General features: G+C 39.1%; 1 protein-coding gene across 3 annotated transcripts; it reads right to left on the reverse strand.

The window, feature by feature from the left end:
* Positions 1-751: 751 nt before the first annotated feature.
* b4galt6 (UDP-Gal:betaGlcNAc beta 1,4- galactosyltransferase, polypeptide 6) lies at positions 752-26225 on the reverse strand. 3 transcript variants are annotated; one of them, XM_012964682.2, is made up of 10 exons: positions 26133-26225; positions 25672-25847; positions 15765-15881; positions 13729-13842; positions 12642-12766; positions 8883-8999; positions 6142-6329; positions 4996-5118; positions 3810-3911; positions 752-3461 (listed from the first exon to the last, which is right to left on the reverse strand). In XM_012964682.2, the coding sequence occupies exons 2-10, from the start codon at positions 25787-25789 to the stop codon at positions 3314-3316; spliced, it is 1152 nt and encodes a 383-aa protein (XP_012820136.1). In that variant the 5' UTR covers positions 25790-25847; positions 26133-26225; the 3' UTR covers positions 752-3313.
* Positions 26226-26343: the final 118 nt, after the last annotated feature.

Raw genomic sequence — 26343 nt, forward strand, 5'->3', positions numbered from 1 at the left:
TCTGTGTGTGTATGCTGTTTGCAGATTTAAATGTATCCAATTATGTATCAGAGGAAAAATGGCCACCGGGTGAAAGCTGCTATTTGCTTTAGGAAAATGTGATTGTGCTGGCAAGCGGAGGGGATATATGTAGTACAAATGATGCCATACGGGTGGGGGATTCATGCCCAACTGATATACATTGCAGGCAAATGTAGGCTTAACATGTCCTTTAAAATTGTGGGTTTGCTACAGAAACCCTAGTATAGTTTATATAAACAAAGCTGATGTGTAGCCATGGGGGGCAGCCATTTAAAGCTGAAAAAAGAAAAAAGGCACAGGTTACATAACCGATATCAGATATGCTCTATAAAATACAACAGGATTCTACAGAACTTTGTCACCTGTGCCTTTTCTCCTATTTGCAGACTGAATAGCTATCCCCGTGGCTACACAGCAGCTTGTTTATATAAACTGCAATAATGTTTCTGAAACAAAGGAACCAGTTTTACCACAGTAGAGCAACAGAGCATCATATTTTAATTACTTTAAATTACTTTTAATTTTGATGGATGATTGATGGAAGTGATTAGCATTTTGATGATTATTTTTTTACAACTATTACCGCTCATAAAAGCAGATTTATTACCATTTGTAAAAGTAGGCATACAAATACCTCATGGAGCAAAGCAGCACGAATATGGCACTGTGTATTTAGAATGTTGTGTACTTAAATATTAGTGGACATGAGAATATAAAGACACACACGGCATCAAAATCAAATCTAATTTATTTTCTCTGTAGGAATAACCCATGCACACTAGGCTCATGTTTATTCTTGGAAACTTCCACATACAACATTATATACTCAATTCACATTATTGATTTGTTAAGAGAGAGCAAAGCAACTGCTTTAACGGCTGAATTTATTCAACTGACTGAAAAACTCCTATTGTTCCACGAGACTGAGAAGGGAGAAACACAGCATTTGTAGAGGAGGGCAATGCTATATAGTGAAGGTACAAATATTTCAACATGCAGGAAAGTAAATCATCAACTGGAAGAATGTCATCATGAAATTAACTATAAAAATAAAATAAAGTGCATTTTGGAAAACAAAAGTCTATTTTGTGTAATTTACTAGGGCAGCCAATTCGTTTGCAGGAAATACAGAGCAATGCACACAGAAATGCAGCAAGTCTGTGAATGCTCCCATGTAACTACAAAAGTAATTTACTATCGCCCAGGCAAAGGGTTTAAAAGCACACACCTTCCTGCTCGTACAGAGAGAAACTTCTGCCCAGGGTTTGTCTGTGCTCGGCACTTTGCTCAAGGTAAGAACATTTGGCGCGAGGTGCAGAGCAGGGAGTACAGTGCCGCAGCTGTCTAACTTGCATGTCATTCAAGCTAAAGGACAGCAGAAGAGATGCCTGTGTGACTCCCCTACCCCGCCCCTCATGAATACAGTGGCGCCAAACAGTGGCAGTATTCATGGGGGAGGCCGCAGGTCTTTCTGCTCCAATTCAAAAGGAAGGGATGGCAGGGTGCAAAGTTAAGAAAAAAAGGGGGGGGGGGAGTTTTAGGACATTGCACCCTGTCTTCCACATTTTAATACATGCAAGCTAAGTGCAAAACCATTTGCAAACTTTTTCTCCATTTTCTCATTGCCCTGATCCCCCTGATAATGCCGATTTTTAGTTCCCCTTAGAATCAATCTCGTTTGTATTCTTGAGCACCAAGAAAAAATAATAATTATGGCAACACACAGAAAGAAAAAAAAAATAGACACCCTCTATATATATATATATAGCTCCGAAAATGGAGGAAAAGTACCCGATATGCATTCTCGTATGCAAAATGAACTCGTTTGTACTCTTAGAAAAACATCACCAATATTACTTGTAATTCTTCCATGGAAGAAAACATTTTGGCTCATTCTGAGTTTGACTAAAAGTGTGTACTACAATTAAAATATATCATAAAAACCCCACCAAAAACATAAAATAAATTAGCAACTTAAAAACACAGAACATAAAAGAGCGTTCTTCTTGGCATCAGCTCCCTGATATTAGATGCAGTTGGCACATTAGTAACCTTTAGGCTATGATATGTATCTTCCCATACACTGTATGATACAAATGCCACAGACTAAATTCCTATTACAAATGATATAGGGAGTTACATTACAAGGCAATTCGTATGACTAAGGCCAAGATGACAGCACGGCCTGTTTGTACTAGTTACAACAGAGAGACTAACCCATTCATAGACGGCCTTAAGCTCACAAACCAATAGTTTACAATCATAGCTGGCCATTTGCTATTAGCAGTTACCGGTAAATTGGATACTAACTAGAAGCACTATTTATGTCTGTAATATTTACATGTGGAGGAGTATCATGCAAACAATGAAACTGTACGCATCAAAATAAATATGACCCCCCCCCAAAAAAAAGTCTACATATACATGTATATATATCATACATCTCATATGTCAGAGTAGTCAATATGTATATAAACATACATATATCATTCATACACATATACATATCTATACAAAAAAATACATGCAGTAGTGTAGAAAATGGTCCTTAAAAATCATTGGGTGTACCTACGCACTTGTGCAACACTTGGGGGCAGAGGATTACAGCTCACCATAGAAAAATTCACCAACTTTCCATGCTTTCTTATGTAATTTTTAGAAGAGTATTTATCAAATGGTGAACTCTCACCCACTGATAAATACACTTCTAATAATCCCACTGAAATAAATAGAAAGCAGGCGTTTTTTTCCTGTGGTGAGCTCTAATGCTCTCATTTTGATAAATCCGCCCCAGTGTGTACATAAGTGGGACTGTATATACCTAATATATATACCTAATATATATACCTAATATATATACCTAATATATATATATATATATATATATAGGTATAGATATATCACACAAATATAGCCAATATACAAAAACACTGATATATACAAAAACTATACACTTGGGCAATGAAAATCCTTCACATCTTCAATGAAAAAAGTGAAAGCAATAATTACAACTCAGGTTACAGTTGGTCGGTGCGAGGGCAGAAAATAAAAATAACTGTTTCTTCTCTCAGTCGCTGTTATAGAGTTTAATAAGTTTTTGAATGTAACGGCTGGTGGGACAGGGCTTGCATTATGAGCAACCTTTTGCTGTAAACATGGATGTAGCAGCTGCTGGCTTCAGAGCGTAATGCATGGTCACACATTCAAAAATGACAACTTCTGTATTAGCCACCAGGACTAAGGAGGAGGGACCGCGCTTCTTTAGGTTTACTACTCCCACACTTTGCAAACTTCAGTAGTCTTTCACTGGTGCCAGCTCTGGCACAAGATGCACAGTTATATTCTTATATAAATGCTCAATGATGATATTTGGGGCATATATTAAGTTGCTTAACCCATCTAGATACTGCCGTTCTTTGGAGTAGCGCAATAGTTTATACCTGTAGGAAATGAAATAAAAGATGATGATAAATTATATATTCAGGAATTCAAAACTGCCATGTCAACTGACAATGGTTATTGTCATGAGTAAACCACATTTTTTCCATGGGGGAATGGCCCAGGCCCCCAAAGTTACACCACTGTTTCTTATCTTATGCTATTAGATTTCTTTATAGAACCATCTGCATATATCTTTATAGCATGAATAATTAATTTCAGACCTTGTCCAGAGAGCTAGCAAATGCCATGAAGGGACAGCCAGGGTACTGCCATTTTTACTTTGTAAAAAAAAAACAAAAAAACATGGCCACCTAGTAATAAGCAGCAAACAATCTAACTGTGCTTACCGGCCTAAGAACTGAACTTCTCCTCTGTGGTGATGTGGGATCGACTTGTATTTCCCAATGTCTCCTTCTGGTCTAGAAACATTATACCCGGCATAGTGGACCCTGTATACATGAAAAAAAAGATAATTTTTAATTGGTTGTTTCTTGGACAGCTGGTGTATCTTTAATTATTTTGACATTTAGGGGCACATTTACAAAGGCATGAATGCTTGAGCGTTCATGCGAATGCTCCGAGCGTATTTTCGGCGATTTTTTCGTACGCCGCACGACTTTTTCGTACGCCGCACGACTTTTTCGTACGCCGCACGACTTTTTCGGACGCTTGCACGTAAAAATCGGAAAGGTTTTACCACTGTTTACAATTGTTCGGTACGAAAATTTCATGACTTTCGGATCGCCAATACGATATTTTCGTGACTAATACGATTTTTTCGTAAGCATTTTCATGAAATTTGCGATCTTCAGAAATTTTCGTTTCCAATCCGATTTTTTCCCATTCGTGATTCGGATTCGTGGATTACTAAATGTGCCCCTTAGTGTAGCTGCTTAGAATAAAATACAGCACAGTCAGCTGTGAACAACACTGGGGTCCAGCATACGGTTAGTAGTCTGCACCAGTCAATGAAAAAAACAGGTCATTGCAAATGGTGGGGAGGGCGGACAAGCTGACAGTCTTTGGTAATACAGATCTATTTCACATATTTTTTAAAAGCATATCAGCAGAAGTAGGGATACTAAAATCCCATTATACTATTAAAGTTTATATAAATAAGCTGCTGTGTAGCCATGGGGGCAGCCATTCAAGCTGGGAAAGAGTGCAAAAAAAGGCACAGGTTACACAGAAGATACAATAAGCTCTGTTCTACAGATTTTACCAGTTATGTAACCTGTGCCATTTAGCCATATTTAAATTTCATTAGCTACCCTCAGGCTTCACAGCAGTTTTTTTTATATAAACTATATTAATGTTTCTGAAGCAAGTACACAACTTTTACCAGTGTAGGGCAACAGTACGTTGTATTTTTATTACTTTCATACATTTTTAGTTGTTGGTGTTACTGTTCTTTTAATATGATAAGTTATTGCTGGATGATGATAAATGCAGTGGCCTCCAAGACATATATTTTATATATATACTCAAAATATATGTAGATATCCCCAAAAACCAGGGCTGCACAAGCCTCACCTGTTCCACAGATCATCATCTTCTCCACCCCATCCCCAAAATGCATTTGGAAACCCATTGATTTTCTTAAATTGTTCAACAGTCAGACCGCTTACACCTCCAAAAAACTCATCGTATGGAAGGCTGAAAAGGAAAAGAAGATCTTGAATGTTTTTAAAAAGCAGCGACTCAGAAGCAGACCCTGAATGGACAAACTAAGCAGAAAGCACATACAGAAAATTCTTGGCAGCTTAGGCAGTTTGATTACACTCTTGTGGTGCTGATACACTGGCAGATACTGACTTAAAGGCCTATTAATGGAACCATAACTAAATACCCTTTCCCAAATGACATGTTCCTTATTAAAAAAGATAAAATACTAATAAATCTGGTTGGAAAATCTAGTCAGTCAAGGACTGTCCTAGGCATAAATGCTAACATACTACTGCTGCTGCACAAATATGGCAGTCCCCTCATAGAGGAACATAGCAGATCAGATAGGTAATGTAAAAGCACCGGGCAAATACTTTTATGGCAAGATTATAAATAGCATGCAATGACAATGTTTTGATAGATGTAAAAACGGTTTAATTTCTGGTGTTAGCATCTCTTTAAAGGTAAACCGCCCCTTTAATATGATATACACTATCTGTTGATTAAGTATTCTTTCTGAAGGAGTTTTTCCTTTAACACAAGGCAACTGGCAGGTAATAGTAATTATTAGGTTAAACCTTGCCACTTGTACTTGTATTGCTAGGCTCACTGGCCTGGGCAACCAGGTATTTCTTTCAATTTTAAAATAAAGATTTAATAGGAGAATGCTGTAATAGGAGTATGATGAATAATACACATAATAACTAAATATAGCTCACAATCTGCTTTGTGGTTGCTGAGGTCATTAAATGTACCTACTGAAGTTTCACTTTTGATATAGGCAGAATAGAAAGTAATTAAAAATACACAAAACAATAACCCCCACCCCAAAAAAAACACAGTTTAGATTACTACCTGACACAAATGACAACTTCAGCTAAAGTTTAACACCACACTAAGAATATATACATATATATATTTTTTTACGGAGGATTATTTATAATCTATTTGCTGAACAGCCAATGTTATGAATAGGCTAACTCTTTTAATATGATCCAAGACAAGAACGCTTACATGTACATGTACTTGTCAAGTTTAGCAGCAAAATGACGTGGCATCTCTCCACAGCCGTAATAATTGCGATCATTTTCTGGTATATGATCCACATCGTGAAAAATGACACAGTCCCATTTTCTGTCTTTCATTGCTTCTTTAAACCCAATGTTAAACAGCATCGCACGGTTGAATGTTTGAGTACCTGCCTTAGGAGAAAAAAAAAAAAAGAGAACATCAAAGGGATATTGCTATGGAAAAGCCCCATTAACGCAAAGCCTATGGTGCCCAGTCAAAAGATAACAAAGATGCACAAGCTACTGATAATGCACATTTCCTTAGATTTGAAAATATAAGTAGAAAAATGAAAATAAGAATTGGAGTATGATAAAACAGTCTGTTCAAGGCTGGATTTCCCTTTCTTTCCCTTAAAGTCAAACTGCTCTGCTCCCATAGCATACAAGTTCCACCAGAGTTGCTCACAGTAAAGTTGTATGAGTAACCACACTAAAAACATGTACAGGTATAGGACCTGTTATCCAAAATGCTCCGGACCAAGGGTATTTCGGATAAGGGGTCTGTCCGAAATTTGGATCTTCATACCTTAAGTCTACTAAGAAATCAATAAAGCATTAATTAAACCCAATAGGATTATTTTGCATCCAGTAATTATTAATTATATCTTAGTTGGGATCAAATACAAGCTTCTGTTTTATTTTTACAGAGACAAAGGAAATCAATTTTAAAAATCTAATTTATTTGATTAAAATGGGGTCTATGGGAGACAGGCTTTCCGTAATTCGGAGCTTTCTGGATATCGGGTTTCCGGAGAAGGGATCCCATACCTGTACCTTTATATTTCTATTTTATATTGAGCAAGCAAGGGCACAGTGTACATTCTGGAACCGGGCCCTCCCAAAATACTATTATAAAAATTTAGCAACATCTCAGCCATAAAGGATGACTGATTTGTGAAAAGACACATAAGGATCTATGATGCATCTATGATGCTGTGTAAAAAGTGGAGTAAAACATTACAAGCGAAAACTCATAAAAAGAGTACAGATACAGTAAAATACTGGTGCAATTAGTCATAGTTTCAAGATTATCCATTGCAGAAAATACATTCACCCCATATCAGGCACCCTAGGACAGCTAACAGCCATTCTCCTCAGTTCTCACGGGCCTCCAGGTTAAGCCCCTCCTGCCACTGCTCAGTTTGGTAACCAATGATCTTCTACACCAACAGAAAATACTCTCCCCTATTCAAAAGCAAAAGTCACTATAACCTCTTTCAAACATCCCCTGCACATAAAGCTCTGTGTAGTAGACTATTTGCTGGGCAGTGTGCGGTTTCTAAGAGAAAATTGTTTAACCATTTCCCTGGAATTCTGGTTAAATACTTCTTGGTTTTAGCCCACATGGCTAGAGGGGCGGGGCTTCAGAAAAGGGAAATGGCATGTAATCTGGCCTGTGTAACAAAGCACAGCTGTGATTAGTGCACTATTTTTATATTATGGAAAGGGAGAAATTAGTAATAAATACATCCAATTGGGCTTTTTGCCTTTATAAAACTTTTAAATCATGTTCCTGATTAATCCCGTTAAAGGAAAACTATACCTTTAGAATAAATACTTAACCAATAGATAGTTTATATCACATTAAGTGGCCTATTAAGGAATCTTACAAAACTGGATTAAATATTAATAAATATTTCCATTTACATCTTTCCCCTCAAGCAACCATTTAGTGATGGGCTGTGTGAGGTCACATGGCAGGAAATAATGCAGCTCTAACTGTAACAGGAAGTAGTGTGGGATTAAAGACAGAACTCTGTCCATTAATTGGCTGACCTAACATGTATGTGTGCCCTTGGTTTGTTTGTGTGCACTGTGAATTGTGCATAGTGCAGCCCCTTAGTACCTGAAATTGCAATTTTCTATTTAGGATTACCCAATAGCACATACAGGTATGGGACCTGTTATCAAGCGTGCCCAGGGTTTTCCAGATAAGGGGTCTTTCTGTAATTCGGATCTCCTACCTTAAGTCTACTAAAAAAAATATTTAAACAGTAATTAAACCCAAAAGGATTGTTTTGGCTCCAATATGGATTCATTACATCTTAGTTGGGATCAAGTACAGGTACTGTTTTATTATTCCAGAGAAAAAGGAAATCCTTTTTAAAAATTTTAATTATTTGATTACAATAGAGTCTATGGAAGATGGCCTTTCCGTAATTCAGAATTTCTGGATAATGGGCTTCCGGATAAGGGGTCTGATACCCATACTACTAAAAAAGTATATTTTTCTGAAAATGGTTTATTTAAATGAAGCAGGGTTTTATAGAGTATTTTATAGAGACCAACATTGTTTGGAAGTATAGTTTCCCTTTAAAGTCTCAAACCCCTGAAGTAATTTAACCAGTGAGTTCCATATAGGCAACTGCTCTGGGCTAAATGGTGGAAGTAACCTTTCTACTAATGATGACTCTTTTGTCAAAGTGATGGATACTGTACAGCAAGCCTCAGATATTATCAACTACATGAGCAGCAAGCTTCCTTTAAAGGGAAAATATACCTCCCTTTTTTAAAACTTTAAAATGAAAAAAAAAATTGAAAAAATGAAAAAAAACTAATGCAACCTGTAAATCTGCTTTGAAGAGTGCTCTGAGCAATGTCACATTCATTTTGAAGGTTTACATGTCCTTTCACAGAAAATGTCCAATTTTGAAAAAAAATTAACTGTAAAAAATAAATATTTACCTGTTCAATAACATAGAAGGCAAACTCTAAGCGCTGTTTCTGCAGCATTGGTACCAGATGTCGGAATAAAATAGGAAGGTGTTCGTGGCGGTTACGAAATGGGATAAGAATTGCCACCTGCAGAAAAACAAACAAACTTCTCAAAATGAAGGTTTACATTTTGCTTATACATTTATATTATTATTTTTATAAATTACAGTATAGAATGGATATGTTTTCAGTGAAACATATGTGAAAGGTGTGGATCAGTTGTTTAAATTATTTCCAAGGGCTCCTCATTTTTGTTTGTTTGATTGAAGTAAATCTGCATAAAGGCAACATGCCTGCGAGAGCAATAAGCCTCAGATTGCATGTGCAACTAATGTTTAACAAATACTGCCTACATATTTACAGGTATATTTGTCCCATGCCGTTCCTCAAACAGATTCCTGGGTAATTATCTGAAGAGGACTGTCATGTCTATATTGATATGGATGATTGATCAACAAACTGTGACATTTCTATCATGAAAAAACAAAGTAGCAGAGGCACTGTCCTTATCCAACTCACTCACATTCTATATATTACATATAACACAATAATAAAGGTAAGGGCTATGGCACAGGCTCTGTCACTGCCCCTAATGCTTAACAATGGATATCATTTCTATACTGTCTTCAGTTGGGTTAGGCCAGGTCTGATTTGGTCTAAAACAGTGGAAAATTACTGCAATAATTTACTTCTGTTATCAAGAAATTCAAGCTCAACGAGATTTATGAATATGCTATTCTTTACTCATTTTTTTTTACACAGATTTTAGTTTTGGTCTGAAGGAACTGCTTGCATCTATCTTCAAATATTTAGTTGCTAAGAATAAAGCTACAGTGGCTTGCAAAAGTATTCGGCCCCCTTGAACTTTTCCACATTTTGTCACATTACAGCCACAAACATGAATCAATTTTATTGGAATTCCACATGAAAGACCAATACAAAGTGGTGTACACGTGAGAAGTGGAACGAAAATCATACATGATTCCAAACATTTTTTACAAATAAATAACTGCAAAGTGGGGTGTGCGTAATTATTCAGCCCCCTTTGGTCTGAGTGCAGTCAGTTGCCCATAGACATTGCCTGATGAGTGCTAATGACTAAATAGAGTGCACCTGTGTGTAATCTAATGTCAGTACAAATACAGCTGCTCTGTGACGGCCTCAGAGGTTGTCTAAGAGAATATTGGGAGCAACAACACCATGAAGTCCAAAGAACACACCAGACAGGTCAGGGATAAAGTTATTGAGAAATTTAAAGCAGGCTTAGGCTACAAAAAGATTTCCAAAGCCTTGAACTTCCCACGGAGCACTGTTCCAGCGATCATTCAGAAATGGAAGGAGTATGGCACAACTGTAACCCTACCAAGACAAGGCCGTCCTCCTAAACTCACAGGCCGAACAAGGAGAGCGCTGATCAGAAATGCAGCCAAGAGGCCCATGGTGACTCTGGGGGAGCTGCAGAGATCTACAGCTCAGGTGGGGGAATCTGTCCATAGGACAACTATTAGTCGTGCACTGCACAAAGTTGGCCTTTATGGAAGAGTGGCAAGAAGAAAGCCATTGTTAACAGAAAACCAAAAAAAGTCCCGTTTGCAGTTTGCCACAAGCCATGTGGGGGACACAGCAAACATGTGGAAGAAGGTGCTCTGGTCAGATGAGACCAAAATGAAACTTTTTGGCCAAAATGCAAAACGCTATGTGTGGCGGAAAACTAACACTGCACATCACTCTGAACACACCATCCCCACTGTCAAATATGGTGGTGGCAGCATCATGCTCTGGGGGTGCATCTCTTCAGCAGGGACAGGGAAGCTGGTCAGAGTTGATGGGAAGATGGATGGAGCCAAATACAGGGCAATCTTGGAAGAAAACCCCTTGGAGTCTGCAAAAGACTTGAGACTGGGGTGGAGGTTCACCTTCCAGCAGGACAACGACCCTAAACATAAAGCCAGGGCAACAATGGAATGGTTTAAAACAAAACATATCCATGTGTTAGAATGGCCCAGTCACAGTCCAGATCTAAATCCAATGGAGAATCTGTGGCAAGATCTGAAAACTGCTGTTCACAAACGCTGTCCATCTAATCTGACTGAGCTGGAGCTGTTTTGCAAAGAAGAATGGGCAAGGATTTCAGTCTCTAGATGTGCAAAGCTGGTAGAGACATACCCTAAAAGACTGGCAGCTGGAATTGCAGCAAAAGGTGGTTCTACAAAGTATTGACTCAGGGGGCTGAATAATTACACACACCCCACTTTGCAGTTATTTATTTGTAAAAAATGTTTGGAATCATGTATGATTTTCGTTCCACTTCTCACGTGTACACCACTTTGTATTGGTCTTTCACGTGGAATTCCAATAAAATTGATTCATGTTTGTGGCTGTAATGTGACAAAATGTGGAAAAGTTCAAGGGGGCCGAATACTTTTGCAAGCCACTGTATGCATACTTTACACAATACAGGAAAAAATACAATACAAAAGGGGAAATCTCAGTTTTGTTGCAGAACAAAAGCAGTCAGTTTGTCATTTGGAATTGTATTTTGACTGCTACCAGCCTCATACAATAGCAAGCTGACAAAATAATCATTAGAGTGGGAGATTCTAAAGATGACAAAGAAGAGAAAACACAACAGGGCAACCAAAATATAATAGTTACAACTTACTTTTGTACTAAAAGAAATGTTCATACTACCCTGTCAGCAGTAGGAGGACTTCACAGTTTGTCATACAGCTTTAAGTAAAAAAAAGAAGCCTGGAGGGCCCAACAGGGAACTGCCTTATATTGATAACCACATTTTACTCTGTCTTTGTGGAAGGAACATTAGAACATGCCCACAACAGTACATTAAAGCTCATGTCATTCTGTAAAGCCTCTGTCTGACAAAAGTGCTCAAAAGAGTGCCCTGTTGAACTTTACTTGAAGTTATATAGGTGAATACAAATGCGATTTGAATTTTTGAAAATCCACTAGTATGTCTGCAGTAATAAGTCAAATTAACTGGACTTGCTGTGTTTTTCTTGAAGATGTTTCACCAGTCATCTGACTCAGCATAATCTGTTTATCATAACCAGCATGGGATCAGGGATTTCATGAAGGGGAGGTGCTGATTGTATTAGCATGATTGGAGCTTTGAGGTGTTATTAAATCTTCCAAGGAGAGGTGCCAAAACAGCATTGTATATGGCAGACAATGGATGTCGCTTCATGGGATACAGCCTGGTCATTTCCTAGGGCTCCCATCACCAGTAGGAGACATTGGCACACACAGATTTCTGTCTGTACATAACTATTCTACCAATAATCCTCCCTTTCATCACTTCCTAAGCCAGACACACTGGCTGCTATAAAAATAAGGCAAAGGCCTTGCTAGTTTTTCTCAAATCGAGTAGAAAGATATACTATAGAATTCTACCAGTAAATTCTCACATTCTAAGCAGTACATTTTGAGGTAATATAGGGCCTTAAAGATTCATCAGATCCCTTTCAAAAAACTTCCATGCAGGATGGCCACCCACATGACCAATAATGGAAGTTATGGTTGATGGCATGGGACATATTCTCCAGCTTATAACTGGCTAGAAAGGAAACCACTTGTCACTGCAATGAGTTGAATAATGGTTACCTTCCAAAACCCTGGCCTTATTTATGATTGGCTCAAACAGTTCTGGTTGGGTTTCTGCAAATGTGCAGAGTTTATAAATACAAATGAAACTCTATGTAACCTAAATACCTTCCATCGGGGAATACAGTCGTTTGGTTTCCAGTGCCCTCCTCGCTCAATGTGTGTATCCTGGGATGAAAGCTGGTATACATCTTCTAAGCCAATTTCACTCATGTTGACACTTGTTTGCCCACCTGAGTTTGTAAAAGCATTGAGTTATCAAAACTACACATTTTAAATACCAAAGTAAAAACAAAAGCAAAAAAATAATTCTTTCTAATGGCTGTTGCTATTTTACCCCCATGCACATTGTCACTTTTTGATTTTGCCTGACAACACACGGCACAGCACAAAAGAAACAGAAAACCAAAAAACTTTACACTGCAGTATACCGTATTTGTGTACATTTTGTGAACAACCCCTTTGATATATTTTCCAGGCTAATTTAAAGGAGAAGGAAAGGTCAAAACTAAGTAAGCTTTATCAGAAAGGTCTGTGTAAATACAGGCATAAGCACTCACAGAAACGCTGCACTGAGTCCTCTATCAAAAGAAACACAGCATTTCATGTCTCCTTTTTTGTAAACATGTTCTTAGGGTATCTGACTTCCTCTCTCAAAAAAATCCTTCATTCCAGGGGCCAGAGTCTGCACAGCTCTCTCCTCTCTCCCTCCTCCTGCTCCCCATAAGAATTCACTCCCCCTCCCACCAGAATGTGTATTCTATGCTACCAGCAGCATGAAAGCTAAGGAGACCAAGCTGGCAGCTGCAATCTTAAACAAACGGAGGGTGCTTCTAGGGCTCAGGTATGGTAAAGCTTTCTGCAGAATAAATATAGTGTTCTAGCTTGCACTAATATGGCAAATCTATTGGCACTAAAATGCCAAAATGACTTTCCTTCTCCATTAAGGGGTTGTTTCCCTTTAAAATAACTTTTATTATGACGTAGAGAGTGTTATTCTGACACAACTTGAAAGTCTTCATTTTTTATTATTTGTGGTTTCAAAACTTTTTGATCAGGGTCGCTAGGGTCAAAAAGCCTAGCAACCAGGCAGTGATTTAAGTGAAAAACTGAAATATGTACTGGAACAGACCTGAATAGAAAGATAAAAATAAAAAGTAACAATAAAAATAAGATTAAAAGCATATGTACTTACGCATAAAAGGCAGCTTTTCAGGACAAGGAAGATGCGGTGAAAAAGTGAAGTTTTCAGGGAGATAAAATGATGACTGAGCAGTGAATTCGGTGGAATTGGTACCGTCAGGAAAATCTTAAAATAAAGAAGAACCTTTTCAATGTGTATGCTTCTATAAGGAGACCAACAGATCATGCTGATATTTACAAATATTCTATGTGTTCTGCTTTTGAATCCTCTCTTAGTGCTTCCTCTTGATATTGTTACTGTATTTTCATAAAAAGACATACTTTGCACCATTTACTTGCTGATATGAGACTCACAGATATTTGCCACGGTCTGTGCTCATTTATCGAGTCATTGGGCCTAACCAGCATTGTAATAGAATGAATAATTGTTTGTGGCCATATGGGGAAAAACAAGTGGATTTCATCGCTGGGACATAAAGAGAAGCACTGTTCAATCATTTTAAAGTACAGAACAGTAGCACTTAATATATTCTGAAACAAATCAACATCTTACATATGGTTTCATATTTGCAGTAATGTGAAAATTGTTTTATTACTTTCCCTGAGTTTAAACTTTTCTGTAATTTACCCCATATTATGCAGTCCTCTGGTAATATAAGATGGCAAATTGGCTGAACAACATGGGAAAGTTCTTCCAGAGAATTGGTTTTTTTTTTGCCTTCACAATAATGCGCTGAATTCTAAAGACATATATGCACATTCTACAATTCTCTTTTAGAAGTCCACCGCTTTTAAGCCTTACGTTTAAAATGTGTGAGCAGATTAATCCCAAATGTAGATTGTGAAATACTTCTAGCACTAATTCTGTACAGACCCTCTGCAGTTTATTTTCCAACCTGTCTTTAAAGGAGAAGGAAAGGTTGAAATTCTTGGGGGAACCAAAACTCAAGCTGGGCATACACGTACCAATAAAATTGTACAAAACTTTGCTTTGGTGATTTTTGGACCGTGTACGCACAGAATTATCGTCTCCTTAGTTTTCGTCCTGCGGCGGTCAGTTGTTTTGTCATTTGGACATAAATTTAGTTAATAAATTTAGGTCAGATAATGATAAAATATGCTCATGTGTATCTAATGATATCCTCGGGAGACCTACAGTGGAAGTCACTTTCGTACGATTGGTGTCTGCCAACTATTTCATGTTCAGAACATCCTCTGATTTGTATTTTTAAGGCTTTATCCTACAATTTTAGTTTAAATGTTACTTTTAGATTGATGCATTTAAACATACGACCAAATATCCAAACATTTGTTGGAGGACTAAAGCCTAGACACCTCCTATTGGCTGTATTTGCTTACCAGATACCCCAGGCGTTACCAGTAAACAAAAGGAATTCTGGGAATGAATTCCAAACTCATGGGTAAATGGGATTTTCGTTTACTTGTCTCTGTATGAGGCAGTCTCCTCAACCTTAATGATTTGTTTTTGCTTCTGTTACCAGAAAACTGCACCAGCCCGGGGTTCTTCTCAGCAAACACCACAGACCAATCCTCTTCTTCCTGCCTCTTTTTCCTATGCGCGGTAAAGTGCAAAGTCAAATTTTATCAAAAAAAGGTGGCCTTTCCACTCTACTGAGCATGCATAGGCCCCAGGGTAAGGAAGGTAGGCAAAGTGGAAGAAGAGGGTCACCCTGTGATGCTCGCTGAAAAAAACCCGGGCCAGGGCAGTTTTCTATTAACGGGAGCACTGGTCTGGTGTATCAGGTGATTATAATCAATGGGGTATATCTAACTTTTGGCACCCCCCCAGTGATTTTATCTTTCCTTCTCCTTTAAATCCACCAACTGAAGTTGAACCTTACAAACCAGATAATGAGTTTAATTACAAAGACATTTCATAACTCCGAAGCACAAAGAATAAAAACATACTGTAGTTGCACACTCTATTTAAATACCACTGCCTACTGGTCCCTTTAAGTAAGCTGAAAACTGGGAGCATTAATTATTAATGTAAAACAGCAGGAAGCTGCACAAGTTGGGCCCAAGGAAATGTTAGCTGCCACCACCAGAGACAACATAAAATCTTACCTGTTCCATTTAGTGTGGCATTTTTGTTAGTGTACTGTCTGATCATATGCCCAATGGTCCTAACATTGTCTCTCAGCATCATTCCTTGAGCTTGGACCATAAAGAGATAGGTATTTGCTGAAAGATGGAAAAACATAACATTCGTAAAGGGACGCCTTATTGAATAATTGTATACCCACTTGCATCATATTAATCACAGATACAAATAGTAGCCTAGTAGCTACCATAAAAAATAACAGTAAGATATATTCATATGGCCTCACTTCCACACTATGGAACTGGTCTAACAGGTTAACTGCTCTCACAGGCCCAGCTGACAATGGGTGCTAGGACACAAGGAAATTGAACTCCCTGTACAGACACACATGCAAAATACAAACAAACTTTTGTGCATACAGATGGAGCCATTTACAGTTGAAATTTTTTTCAACTGTAAGAACTGAAAAAAAATATATTTAACCTACTACATTCTATTTATCTGTTTCAGTTGTTTAATGAAAGAGGAAGTTCCAAATTTAAAAGTCTGTTTTAAGCCAATAATTTCCCTGTTCTCTGTAATAATAAACCAGTACCTTATACTTGCTGGTAACTAAGTTGCATGAATCCATATTAGGAATACACCAAATGCACTATTTTTGAATCCAAACCCTGAATCCTTTGTGAAAGATCTAATTTTCATATGGTAATTAAGAGAAGGAAGGGTCAAAGATAACCCTTTCACAAGGGGAAAAAATTTCAACTTCTGTGTTTATGTATCATCTAATTTTAAGGATTTGGATTGTGTTCGGCCGAACCTGGATTTGGCGCATCCCTAATCCAAACTGGTGGCAAAACAATCCCATTGGGTTTATTTAATTTTTAAATAATTCTTTGAAGACTAGTGATCCAGACTGCATAATTATCTGTAAAAAAACCCAGGTCCTAAACATTCTGACAAAAAGATCCTATATAGGTATGGGACCCATTATCAAGAATGCTCGGGACCCAGGGTTTTCCAGATAAGGGATCTTTCTGTAATTTGGATTTCCATACTTCAAGTCTACTAAAAGATTATTTAAACATTAACTAAACCCAATAGGACTGTTTTGCTTTCAATAAGGATTCATTTTATCTTAGTTTGAATCAAGTACATGGTACGGTTTTATTATTACAGAGAAAAAGGAAATAATTTTTAAAAATTAAAATTATTTGCTTATAATGGAGTCAATGGCCTTCCGGTAATTCGGAACTTTCTGGATAATGGGTTTCCGAATAATGGATCCCATACCTGGCATGTATTATTAAAAATGTATTATAAACATGTTATTACGCACATAAGGAAAGAACATTGTTTGGAAATACGCTCATTTGGTTTTACAATAATTTATTATTTCATTGCCTCTAAAAAAAGGGCAGGTCTTCCATTGCCACACCATTACATATTGATGGAGAAAGTAAGAAGGTATGTAGTGCTTTTCTATATAGTATTTTTATAAGCTATCATTATTTAACAATAGACTTACAAATTACATAACTGAATTTTATTTTACTAAAGGAACATCAACTCCCCAACAATATTTATTATTTCACTGATCCACCAAAGGGCTGGTCTTCCATTGCCACACCATTACATGTACATTACACATTACGCAATTGAATTTTATTTCACTTAAGGAACATCAACTCCCCTTTTTTAACACTGGTTGAATAAATTGGGCTTGTGCTGAACATACCTTGAAAATGAAACAACACACACTTTCTACTTTTGATCCCAAAGGGCAAAGTCAAACAAACCAGATGCCCACTGAGAAGCCCTTGTATAATGAGCTGCTCTTTATCTTAAAAGATAGCTGTAGCTGGAGAAAGGGAGGGTTTATTTATAAAAAGGGCTTTTCACTTGGACCAGGTGGTAGAATGTAACTTTAGTCATTTGAAAATATTACCCTGTTTAGAGCAAGAAATAACAAAAATTGTTGATGTTCCTAATTAAAACAATAGGCAAGAAGCATGATCGGCATAAGGTCTATTCATTGAATCTACTGAAAAAGGGGGTATACTGTCCCCTTAGAAACAGGTAGATCACCTTCAAATTGACTTTTATTATTGTTATTGAAAGTTTTGAGCAACTTTTAAATTGGTCTTAATTTTTCCAAGCATTTTGCATTGGTCTTCATTTTTTACAGTTTCAGAAGTATTTGCCTTCCTTTTCTGGCTCTCTCAAATTGGAAGGGATGGGTCTCTCAAATGGCTCTCTCAAATTGATTAAGTGCCTCAATAGGGCACGAAACGCGTTAGGCGTTCATTGTTTTAAAACATGAAGAAATAAATTTTGGATTTTAGCAGTCTTCACGTGTCCGGAGTGCTTTACGTTCCATATGCTAACCTTGGGTACCTGACCACAGCAACCTAAAAACAACTGCATGGTTGCTAGGTTAAATTTAAACCTAGACGGCTGCTAGAATACCGTCTACACTCGAATATAAGCCGAGTTTTTCAGCACCAAAAATGTGCTGAAAAAGGAACACTCAGCTTATACTCGAGTCCTGTAATATCGGCAGCACGTCCGGCATTCGTCTCGCAACCCCCCCCCCCCCGTGCATGTGTGCGGGTGTGTGCATGTACATGCGCGCGTATGTGTGTGTGCATGTACATGTGCGCGTATGTGTGTGTGCATGTACATGTGCGCGTATGTGTGTGTGCATGTACATGTGCGCGTATGTGTGTGTGCATGTACGTGTGCGCATATGCGTGCGCGCTGCCGTTTGCTGCTGTCTCGCTCCTCGGGGTGCATTCATCTCTAAATTATATGTATATATCTTCATTCAGAAATTATTATTAGGGATATTCACTACCATGGTAAGTGCTATTGACATTGTGCTTTCTGCAAGGAGGTTTTGAGCTGTATTTGTATTGTAGCATTAGTTGTAATAATGACTAACAATAATTGTGTGCTACATTTCCCACCCTAGGTTTCCAGTTTTCTTAGGTAAAATTAGGTACCTCGGCTTATATTCGGAACGGCTTATACTCGAGTATATACGGTAACTGCAAAATGCCGTACAAAAGGCTAAATAAGAATAACAAACAAAGACCGATTGCAAATCACTCATAGTAAAATGTAGACCAATTTAAAATGGAAGAATAGGACATTTTACAACATACTAAAATTTAATGTGAAATGAAACTCTCCCTTTAAAGTTATCGCATCAAAGCAATTTCTAGTTGAGCAATCTATAATTACACTAGTACTACACACCATAAGCTCTAATGACATCAGCCAGTATCTGTGCATTGGATGTGTACACCCTTCTATTGTCTAGTGCTGTGGAATATGTTAGCAATTTATAAATATGTGTTGATAATAGCAACATCATAACAATATCATTTTCAGGCACAAATACATAATATAAACATAAAATATAAACTAAAACAGGTACAACCTTGCAATGTGCTAAGCTGGCCATACATGCACCCATATAATCGTAGTTTGTGCGTGGGATTCCAATTATTTCAGTCAGATAACGATAAAATGTGCGCATGTATTGTGTATGTAACAATATTTTTGGGGGGCTTACAATGCATTAATAGGAAGTCACTTTCATACAATTGGCGTCTGCCAACTATTTCATGTTCAGAAAATCCTCAGATTTGTTATTTTTAGGGCTTTATCCTACAATTTCAGTCTGAATGTTAGTTTTAGATCATTGCATTTAAACATACGAATGATATCTGAACATTCATCAGAAGAACACTAAAATCTAAACATGTATGGCCATCTTTAGAGTTGTCTGCCTACTAAGGGGTAAGGCCGATATCCGCCAATCAACACCAAGTCTCGCATTAGTCGGCAGATATCAGCTGCGTGTGCTTGCACCAGGGCAGATTCAAAGCTTCCGGGTGGAGGCACAATCAGAAGATTTTTCATCTGTATGGACGGATTGCCAGCCTGCGCTTGTGGGCCTTACCCTAAGAGTATTTGCTTTTGTTTGTTCCCTTTTCTTTTCATCTTCTAATCTCTTGTTTTAACCACAGTGGTTGCGAGGAAGTTAAACGGCGAGTATATAGGTAGTGTGAATAGGAAAAATATATGAACTTTACCTTAAGTACATATTTTGCTGATGTAATGTTTTTCATTACATACTTTTTATACTTGTACAGGTATGTGTATCTGTAGTCAAACAGACAATGAACAAGAAGAAATAAGTACTGCAGAGAGTTGTGTAATGTACACAGTGCTATATACATTGTTTCCATGAGGCGTTGTTTGCATTTTAAATCTTTCTATATGTGTGTCCCACACACTTACACCACGCCTCAAGCTGGCCTTACACGGGCCAATAAAAGCTGCTGAGGGACTGAGTCGGGGGTTTGTTGGCTGTGTATGGGGACCTCAAACAGGCCTACTCAACAGATACCTGCAAAAAATTTGTCCAAATGTCAGGTTTAAAAAATCCTGTTGAGGAAAGAACACATTGGCTCATTTATGCAGTCACTGCCCCCACTGCCTACATCCGAAATTGCCCACCTCAAGGTGGACAAATTAGAGAAGTCCAAAGCTGGCCACACAGAGGACAATACTTGAAAAGGACTTGACAAATCATGACCTCAGCAGCTAAGTGGGTTATTATCAGACTGAGCCTCAGTCAGATATTAATCAGGAAGACTCAAAACTTCTAACAAGACCCAAAGTGATCAAATTACTGCCATGTTGGGGCCAAACGTGTCAAATGAAATTGGTCCACTGCTACATGGGGAAGATTCTGTCCTGCAGATAAAGGCAGGCTGGGTATCTGCCCCTATGCTCTTAAAATCCTATTGATGTGCCTGCACTCGGAGCCATTGCGCAGGAACTTGGAAGCAAATTTTGGTGCAAAAATGCATAATGTCTCCGGGTGCACACACATCACTAAGCTTTTAAAAGTGTAGGGGCAGATTCTCCATCTGCGGTTTATCCACAGACTCAAAATCTGCAGCGCCCTTACAGGCACACTTTTGTGGTGTCCAGTCATTTGGCCAGATGTTACATATTACTAACAGGATGTGATGATGATGTGATTGTGATGAATTGCACTGATGACTAATAAGTCTAGGCTATTCCGATACACGGGTCATGAACAGGATTGTTTTGCACAGAAATTCATCTACACACAATTCATGCCACCAAATTTGATTAAAGGAAAACTATACCCCCAAACAATATATCGCAAAAACAAGCTCATATGTAAAATCCTGCTTCATCTAAATCAGTGATCCCCAACCAGTGGCTCAGGAGTGACATGTTGCTCACCAACCCCTTGGATGTTGCTCTCAGTGGCCTCAAATCAGGGGCTTATTTTTGAATTCCTGGCTTGGGGCAAGATTTGGTTGCATTAAAACAATTCTATATAGAAAATTACGATTTTATGAATTAATGTGGCCATACATGTAACAATTACAATTTTTTCTGCAACCATTGGTCATTCAGGGCTGAATCATCAGATATGGCGGTAGAAACAATAGGGATTGTACCCCTATCTAACGATTCAGCCCTAAACACAGCTATTGCTCGGGAGCTGTCAATGGCACCCAATCAAAATCTATTGTCCCACTGATCGACAAGATGAACGATATTGCAAAAGCCTTGAATACACCATACACACACCAAATATTGTACAAAACCTTGTTTCGTACAATAATATCAGTGTGTATGGCCAGCTTTAAGTGCTGCCTCCTGGGATCATAGGATTCACAGTGCACACAAACAAGCCAAGGCACACATACATGCTAGGCCACATCAGCCAATTAATGGACAGAGTTCTGCCTTTTGCTCCCACACTTCTTCCTGTTACAGTTAGAGCTGCATTATTTCCTGTCACGTGATCTCAGAGGGAGCACACAGCCCATCACTAAATGGTGGCTCAAGGGAAAGAATGTAAAGGGACAATATTTACGGATATACATTCCAGTTTGCGAGATTCTGTAATAGGTCACTTAACATAATATAATCTGTTGGTTAAGTATTCATTCTGGGGGTACAGATTTCCTTTAAGGTCTGAAAAAGACTAAGGGGCATATTTATTATCCTGTGTAAAAAACAGTGAGAAAATTCGCCAGGCTTCACTGTGTAAAAAACGGTGTAAAGTCAGCCTAACTTTTTGTGTGTTTTTTCTTCTGCCAGAACTTACGTAAAATCTGGCATTCGGACACTGATCTTCTCCGTTAATTTTACGCAGCTTTTTACTCTGAATTCATTTTACACAGCATAATAAATATGTCCCTAAGCATTCCAGCATTTTTGCCAGCATTTTCTCCACAAGAAGAGAAGCCAATATGCTCCTGTCTACACCTTTCTCTCAGCCCATGTGCAGCTACATGGAGCAGATTTTGGGGAAAAATGTATGCATGCACTTTGCCCTGATATCCGCTGACAACACACATATCAGCAATATATGTACTAAAGGAACAGCCCCTTGTGCTTTTACAATACGCACTTTCATGCAACAAAATCAGATCGGAGCAAAGTAATTCAGTCTCATGGAGTGAAACATCTCTCTAGGGCGGACTCATATACAGATCTAATCAGGCCAACGCTGCATGAAAGTCTGTGGTGTGAATGAGGCCCAAGATGCACAGCATATTTTTTAAAATGTGTAATGTGTAATGTGTGTAAATTTCTGCGCACCTAATTTTCCATTCAGTAGATCGCAAATTATGCCAATTGTTTCTTATAACTTCCACTCTTCTAATATGGACTATATTTGTATATACTATAACTTTGTTTCCATTATATCTGCTTCTTGCTGCTGTCACAACATGCTACGCAGTTCCCAAGGTATTCCTTACAACTCCCACTGGCTACGCACTTCCATTCTGATCCATGTTCTTGATCAGGGACTGCCTGCAGACTGCATGGTCTGTAACTGTCCTGTCACGAAAGGAACCACAGGCAATCACATAGCAAGAGCACATGTTAAGGCCTGTGTCATTATATTTTGGGACAAAAGTTGGATAGTGGGTATTATTTCCTCAAAATTAGCCTCTGCAATTAATATGGGGTTATATTAGAACCTTGAATAAAATGGCTACAATCAGGGTCACAAAGTGAATGCCTGGGCCTTTCCATATAAGGGATATTTCTGTAATTTGGATCACTATCCAGGAGTGCATGCTATTACTATAAGGGGCAAAAAAAAAAAAAAAAAATAGCCCCCTAAATTGTGAGGGTGCCTGCACTGGGAGGGAGCTCCCAGTTCAGACAGATATATTGTGGCACTCACATGAGCCCAATGAGCGTGTGTCATTACATGATGTAGGCAGGTGAGTCACATTCACCGCTCCTACATCACACATGCGCATAATGAGCGAGCGGGGAGTCTTGCATGCATGCTAAATAACATGGCCGCCCACACTGGGAGCTCCCTCCCCAACCGGAGTGCAGCTCTATTAGCGTGCTCCTCTGGCGGAGGAAGCAAATTTAGGGTGATAGGTGCCCTTTAAGTCTACTAAAAATCACTGAAATAGAACCAGTTGGATTGTTTTGCCACCAATAATGAATTTGTGCAGCCTAATTACCATCAAGTACAATATACTGTTTTATTACAAAGAAAATAGTTATTTGCTTAATATTGAGTCTATGGGTGAAAGCCTTTCCATAATTTGGAGCTTTCTGAATAGTGGGCTTCTACATAAGGGATCCCATACCTGTAGCAAAAGTATTTTGATACCTAGTCCTCTGAAGCTACACATTAAAGAAGACCTTTAGAGGGCCTATATCACTGTGAAAATCTAGACTCTCTTTCCCTCTGCATCTTTACTCCACTGTATCCTGTACCTGGCATGTACAAAGGTTATGTGCAAAGTGATCGATTCTGCACTCTGGTGCCTGTGTATGTGCCTCTGGCTTTGCCCCAGAGCATTCTGTGCTGCACGGTTAAGAATGTGGCAGTCATTTATAAAACTGGAGCATTTGTCGGTGCAAATCTGCTATACAGGCTGCGCTGTACAGCAGCCCTAAGTTATGGTTAGTGAAGCTTAGCTCAAAGAAATCGCTATCTTTAGTTCCACTTATCACTGTTGTGGTTAGCATTCACATGGCTTTGTGCAGAAGTTTAATGAGTATTTCACCTGAAGGAAAGAAGCCCGGGGAAGTCTGCTACTGAAACAAAGAAAGCTCTGATGCTTGGAGGCTTGAGGCGTGGGAGAAAGCAGAGTCACATTACTATAGCAACCGGAAGCTCCACAGCTGTGGAAAGAGCCACATGGGCCCTTAATGGGGACTCATGTCTCCAGAGACTACACAATTACCTTGGTATCATGAGAGACTGCAAATACCTGCTTAACTAGCCCATGCCATTGAGGAACAAACACTATGGGGTTGCTGCAACAACTGATTGTGAAAAAACTTGTTTGTCAACTTGTGATTCAATGACCGGAAATCTCACATACCTGCAGCCAAAGCCCTGTGTTTTTACACAAATCCATGCAAAATCAGGGTTTATCACTAAGGCTTCTGCCATAGGAATATACTGTTCAACCCAAAATCTGAAGAGCAGATGAGGCAGGACTGGCCTTACTAATAACTGGAGGCAAAGAGGCCTCCATGACTGGAGGGATGGAGTCATAAAATGTCATGTTCCATAAATAGGTCCCAGGCCCTAATATAACAAGTCTGGCTAAAGTCCTGGCCCTCTCATCGTTACTCTGCCCTACACTGGCTATACAAGCACATATGAACCCAATACAATTCACTGTCAAATACCCACCCAACAATATACTACTAAAACCATAATAACCTAGGCAGTGACAACAGTGTGCTGGGATGAGTCAGGCAGTAGTAGCATTAACAGAGCGCAGGGACAAATATTGTTTAATAATCCACATTAAATTTACTTTCTAGTGTTTCTAGTTTAAAGTCCAATTAAAAAAATGGGCATACAGTTATATGTTATTATAGGTCAGCAAGTGTTTCCTCTCACAGTGTGCTATTAATAATAAAGGTTACTGAAAATATTACTATAAATTACATGTTTATCTGCACATTAAAATGGAGGTCACATCATGGCCAACAGAACAGAAAGTAATGCACATACAGCAAAATTGGGGGACAGCACCAAAATCTACAAGAACATAAATATCCCCTGCCACAACCAATGCACGTGTGTTCAAGAAGCAAAAGCAAGTGAACTGGATTGTCTACGCTGCCAGAGAATCACAAGCAAAGAAAATGGCCCATCTGCCATTGCCCTTATTGTGTGATATGTGGTTATTATGTATTTGGTATTCTAGATAAACTTGTAACTATGACTGATATGCCAGTGCCCTTATATGTGTTACCTTTTTATGGGCTAAGTGGGAAGCTGGGCAAAGGCTGGAAATGAAAAGTCCAACAACCACTGCTATAACTGCACAATCACAAGTAAGGAAGAAAAAAAACCCCAAGAGAAACAGAAAATGGGTTGTTGAATATTGGTTAGTTATAGGTGAATGGAAAATCAGGATAACCTGCATCAAATTGTAGGACACTGAGAAGTCCTCTGTATAAACAAACCCCTTCCTTCCCCAGCTGTAGGCTTTCAGGCTGTTCAGTGGCTTCCCTCTGTGAGCACTTTGACAGCAGCCTTAGTCCCCATGAGACTCTAGGGCCAAGACCCAGTTTAACTGCTACACTGCTGGAAAATGGGAAGAGACCATGAGACCTGCAGTTCTGCCTAGAGCTATAATGGAAGAGATGATGGCTGTGCCTCAGTGCCAGGCATCTCACATTGCAGGCCCCTACTTCATAAAAATCCAGTTCCCTTAGGTGCCTGTACGCCACTGCCGCCCTCCAGTAGTTGCTGAACTACAAACCCCAGTATCTACTAAGAGATGCAGTTAAAAAGCTGGCGGGCCGCAGGCTGGACATTCCTACCTCCCAAGTTTGCCAAGGATCGCAGGGTTCCATATTACTCACCTATGCCGGGGGCCACATAGATGAAATACAGGCACGATGATGACAGGGAGAAGAGGAAGATGAAGGCTAATATGGATCGGTTAGAGAGTCGCAGCAGCCTCCGCATAAGCGACCTCATTGTGCCAGGGAAGGATGCGGGCAGCTCTCACAGGAGCTCCGGGACAGCCGGGTACCACCTGCAAGTCAAAGCCATTGGGCGATAGCAAAGGGAGGTTAGAGCTCGGCACCCGGGAGAGCAGGCAGGAAATCTATAGTGCAAGAGCCAGGGCTCAGCCCTGCAGCCACCTCCTCTTTCGGGAAGGGCGGCTATAGCACAAGCAGCGGGGAAGGCAGGGGCGGGGCCAATGCTACTGACACAGGAGGAAGAGTGACGTATATAGCAGGAGGAAGAGACGGGGAATTTACAGGTGGGTGTTCAATAACAAAAAATTGAGCTAATAACGGCCGGGAAGGAACAATACCTGAGTGGGTCAGCTGTCCTGTACTGGTCCTGCCCCCCAGTGATACTCGGTTACGGCCATGCCAGGGCGACACGTTAGGAACAGACCAAACCTCTGTCTCCCTATCAAAAGCTGCCGGACTGTATCCGTCCACCAGTCAGAATGCCCCTGCCAGCCAATTGAGAGGAAGCTCTCAGCGGGCGCAAATCGGAAAAAGCCGCAGCTCCCTCGA

This window comes from Xenopus tropicalis, chromosome 6 (genome assembly GCF_000004195.4).
Source record: "Xenopus tropicalis strain Nigerian chromosome 6, UCB_Xtro_10.0, whole genome shotgun sequence".
In the NCBI taxonomy this organism is placed as follows: Eukaryota; Metazoa; Chordata; class Amphibia; order Anura; family Pipidae; genus Xenopus; species Xenopus tropicalis.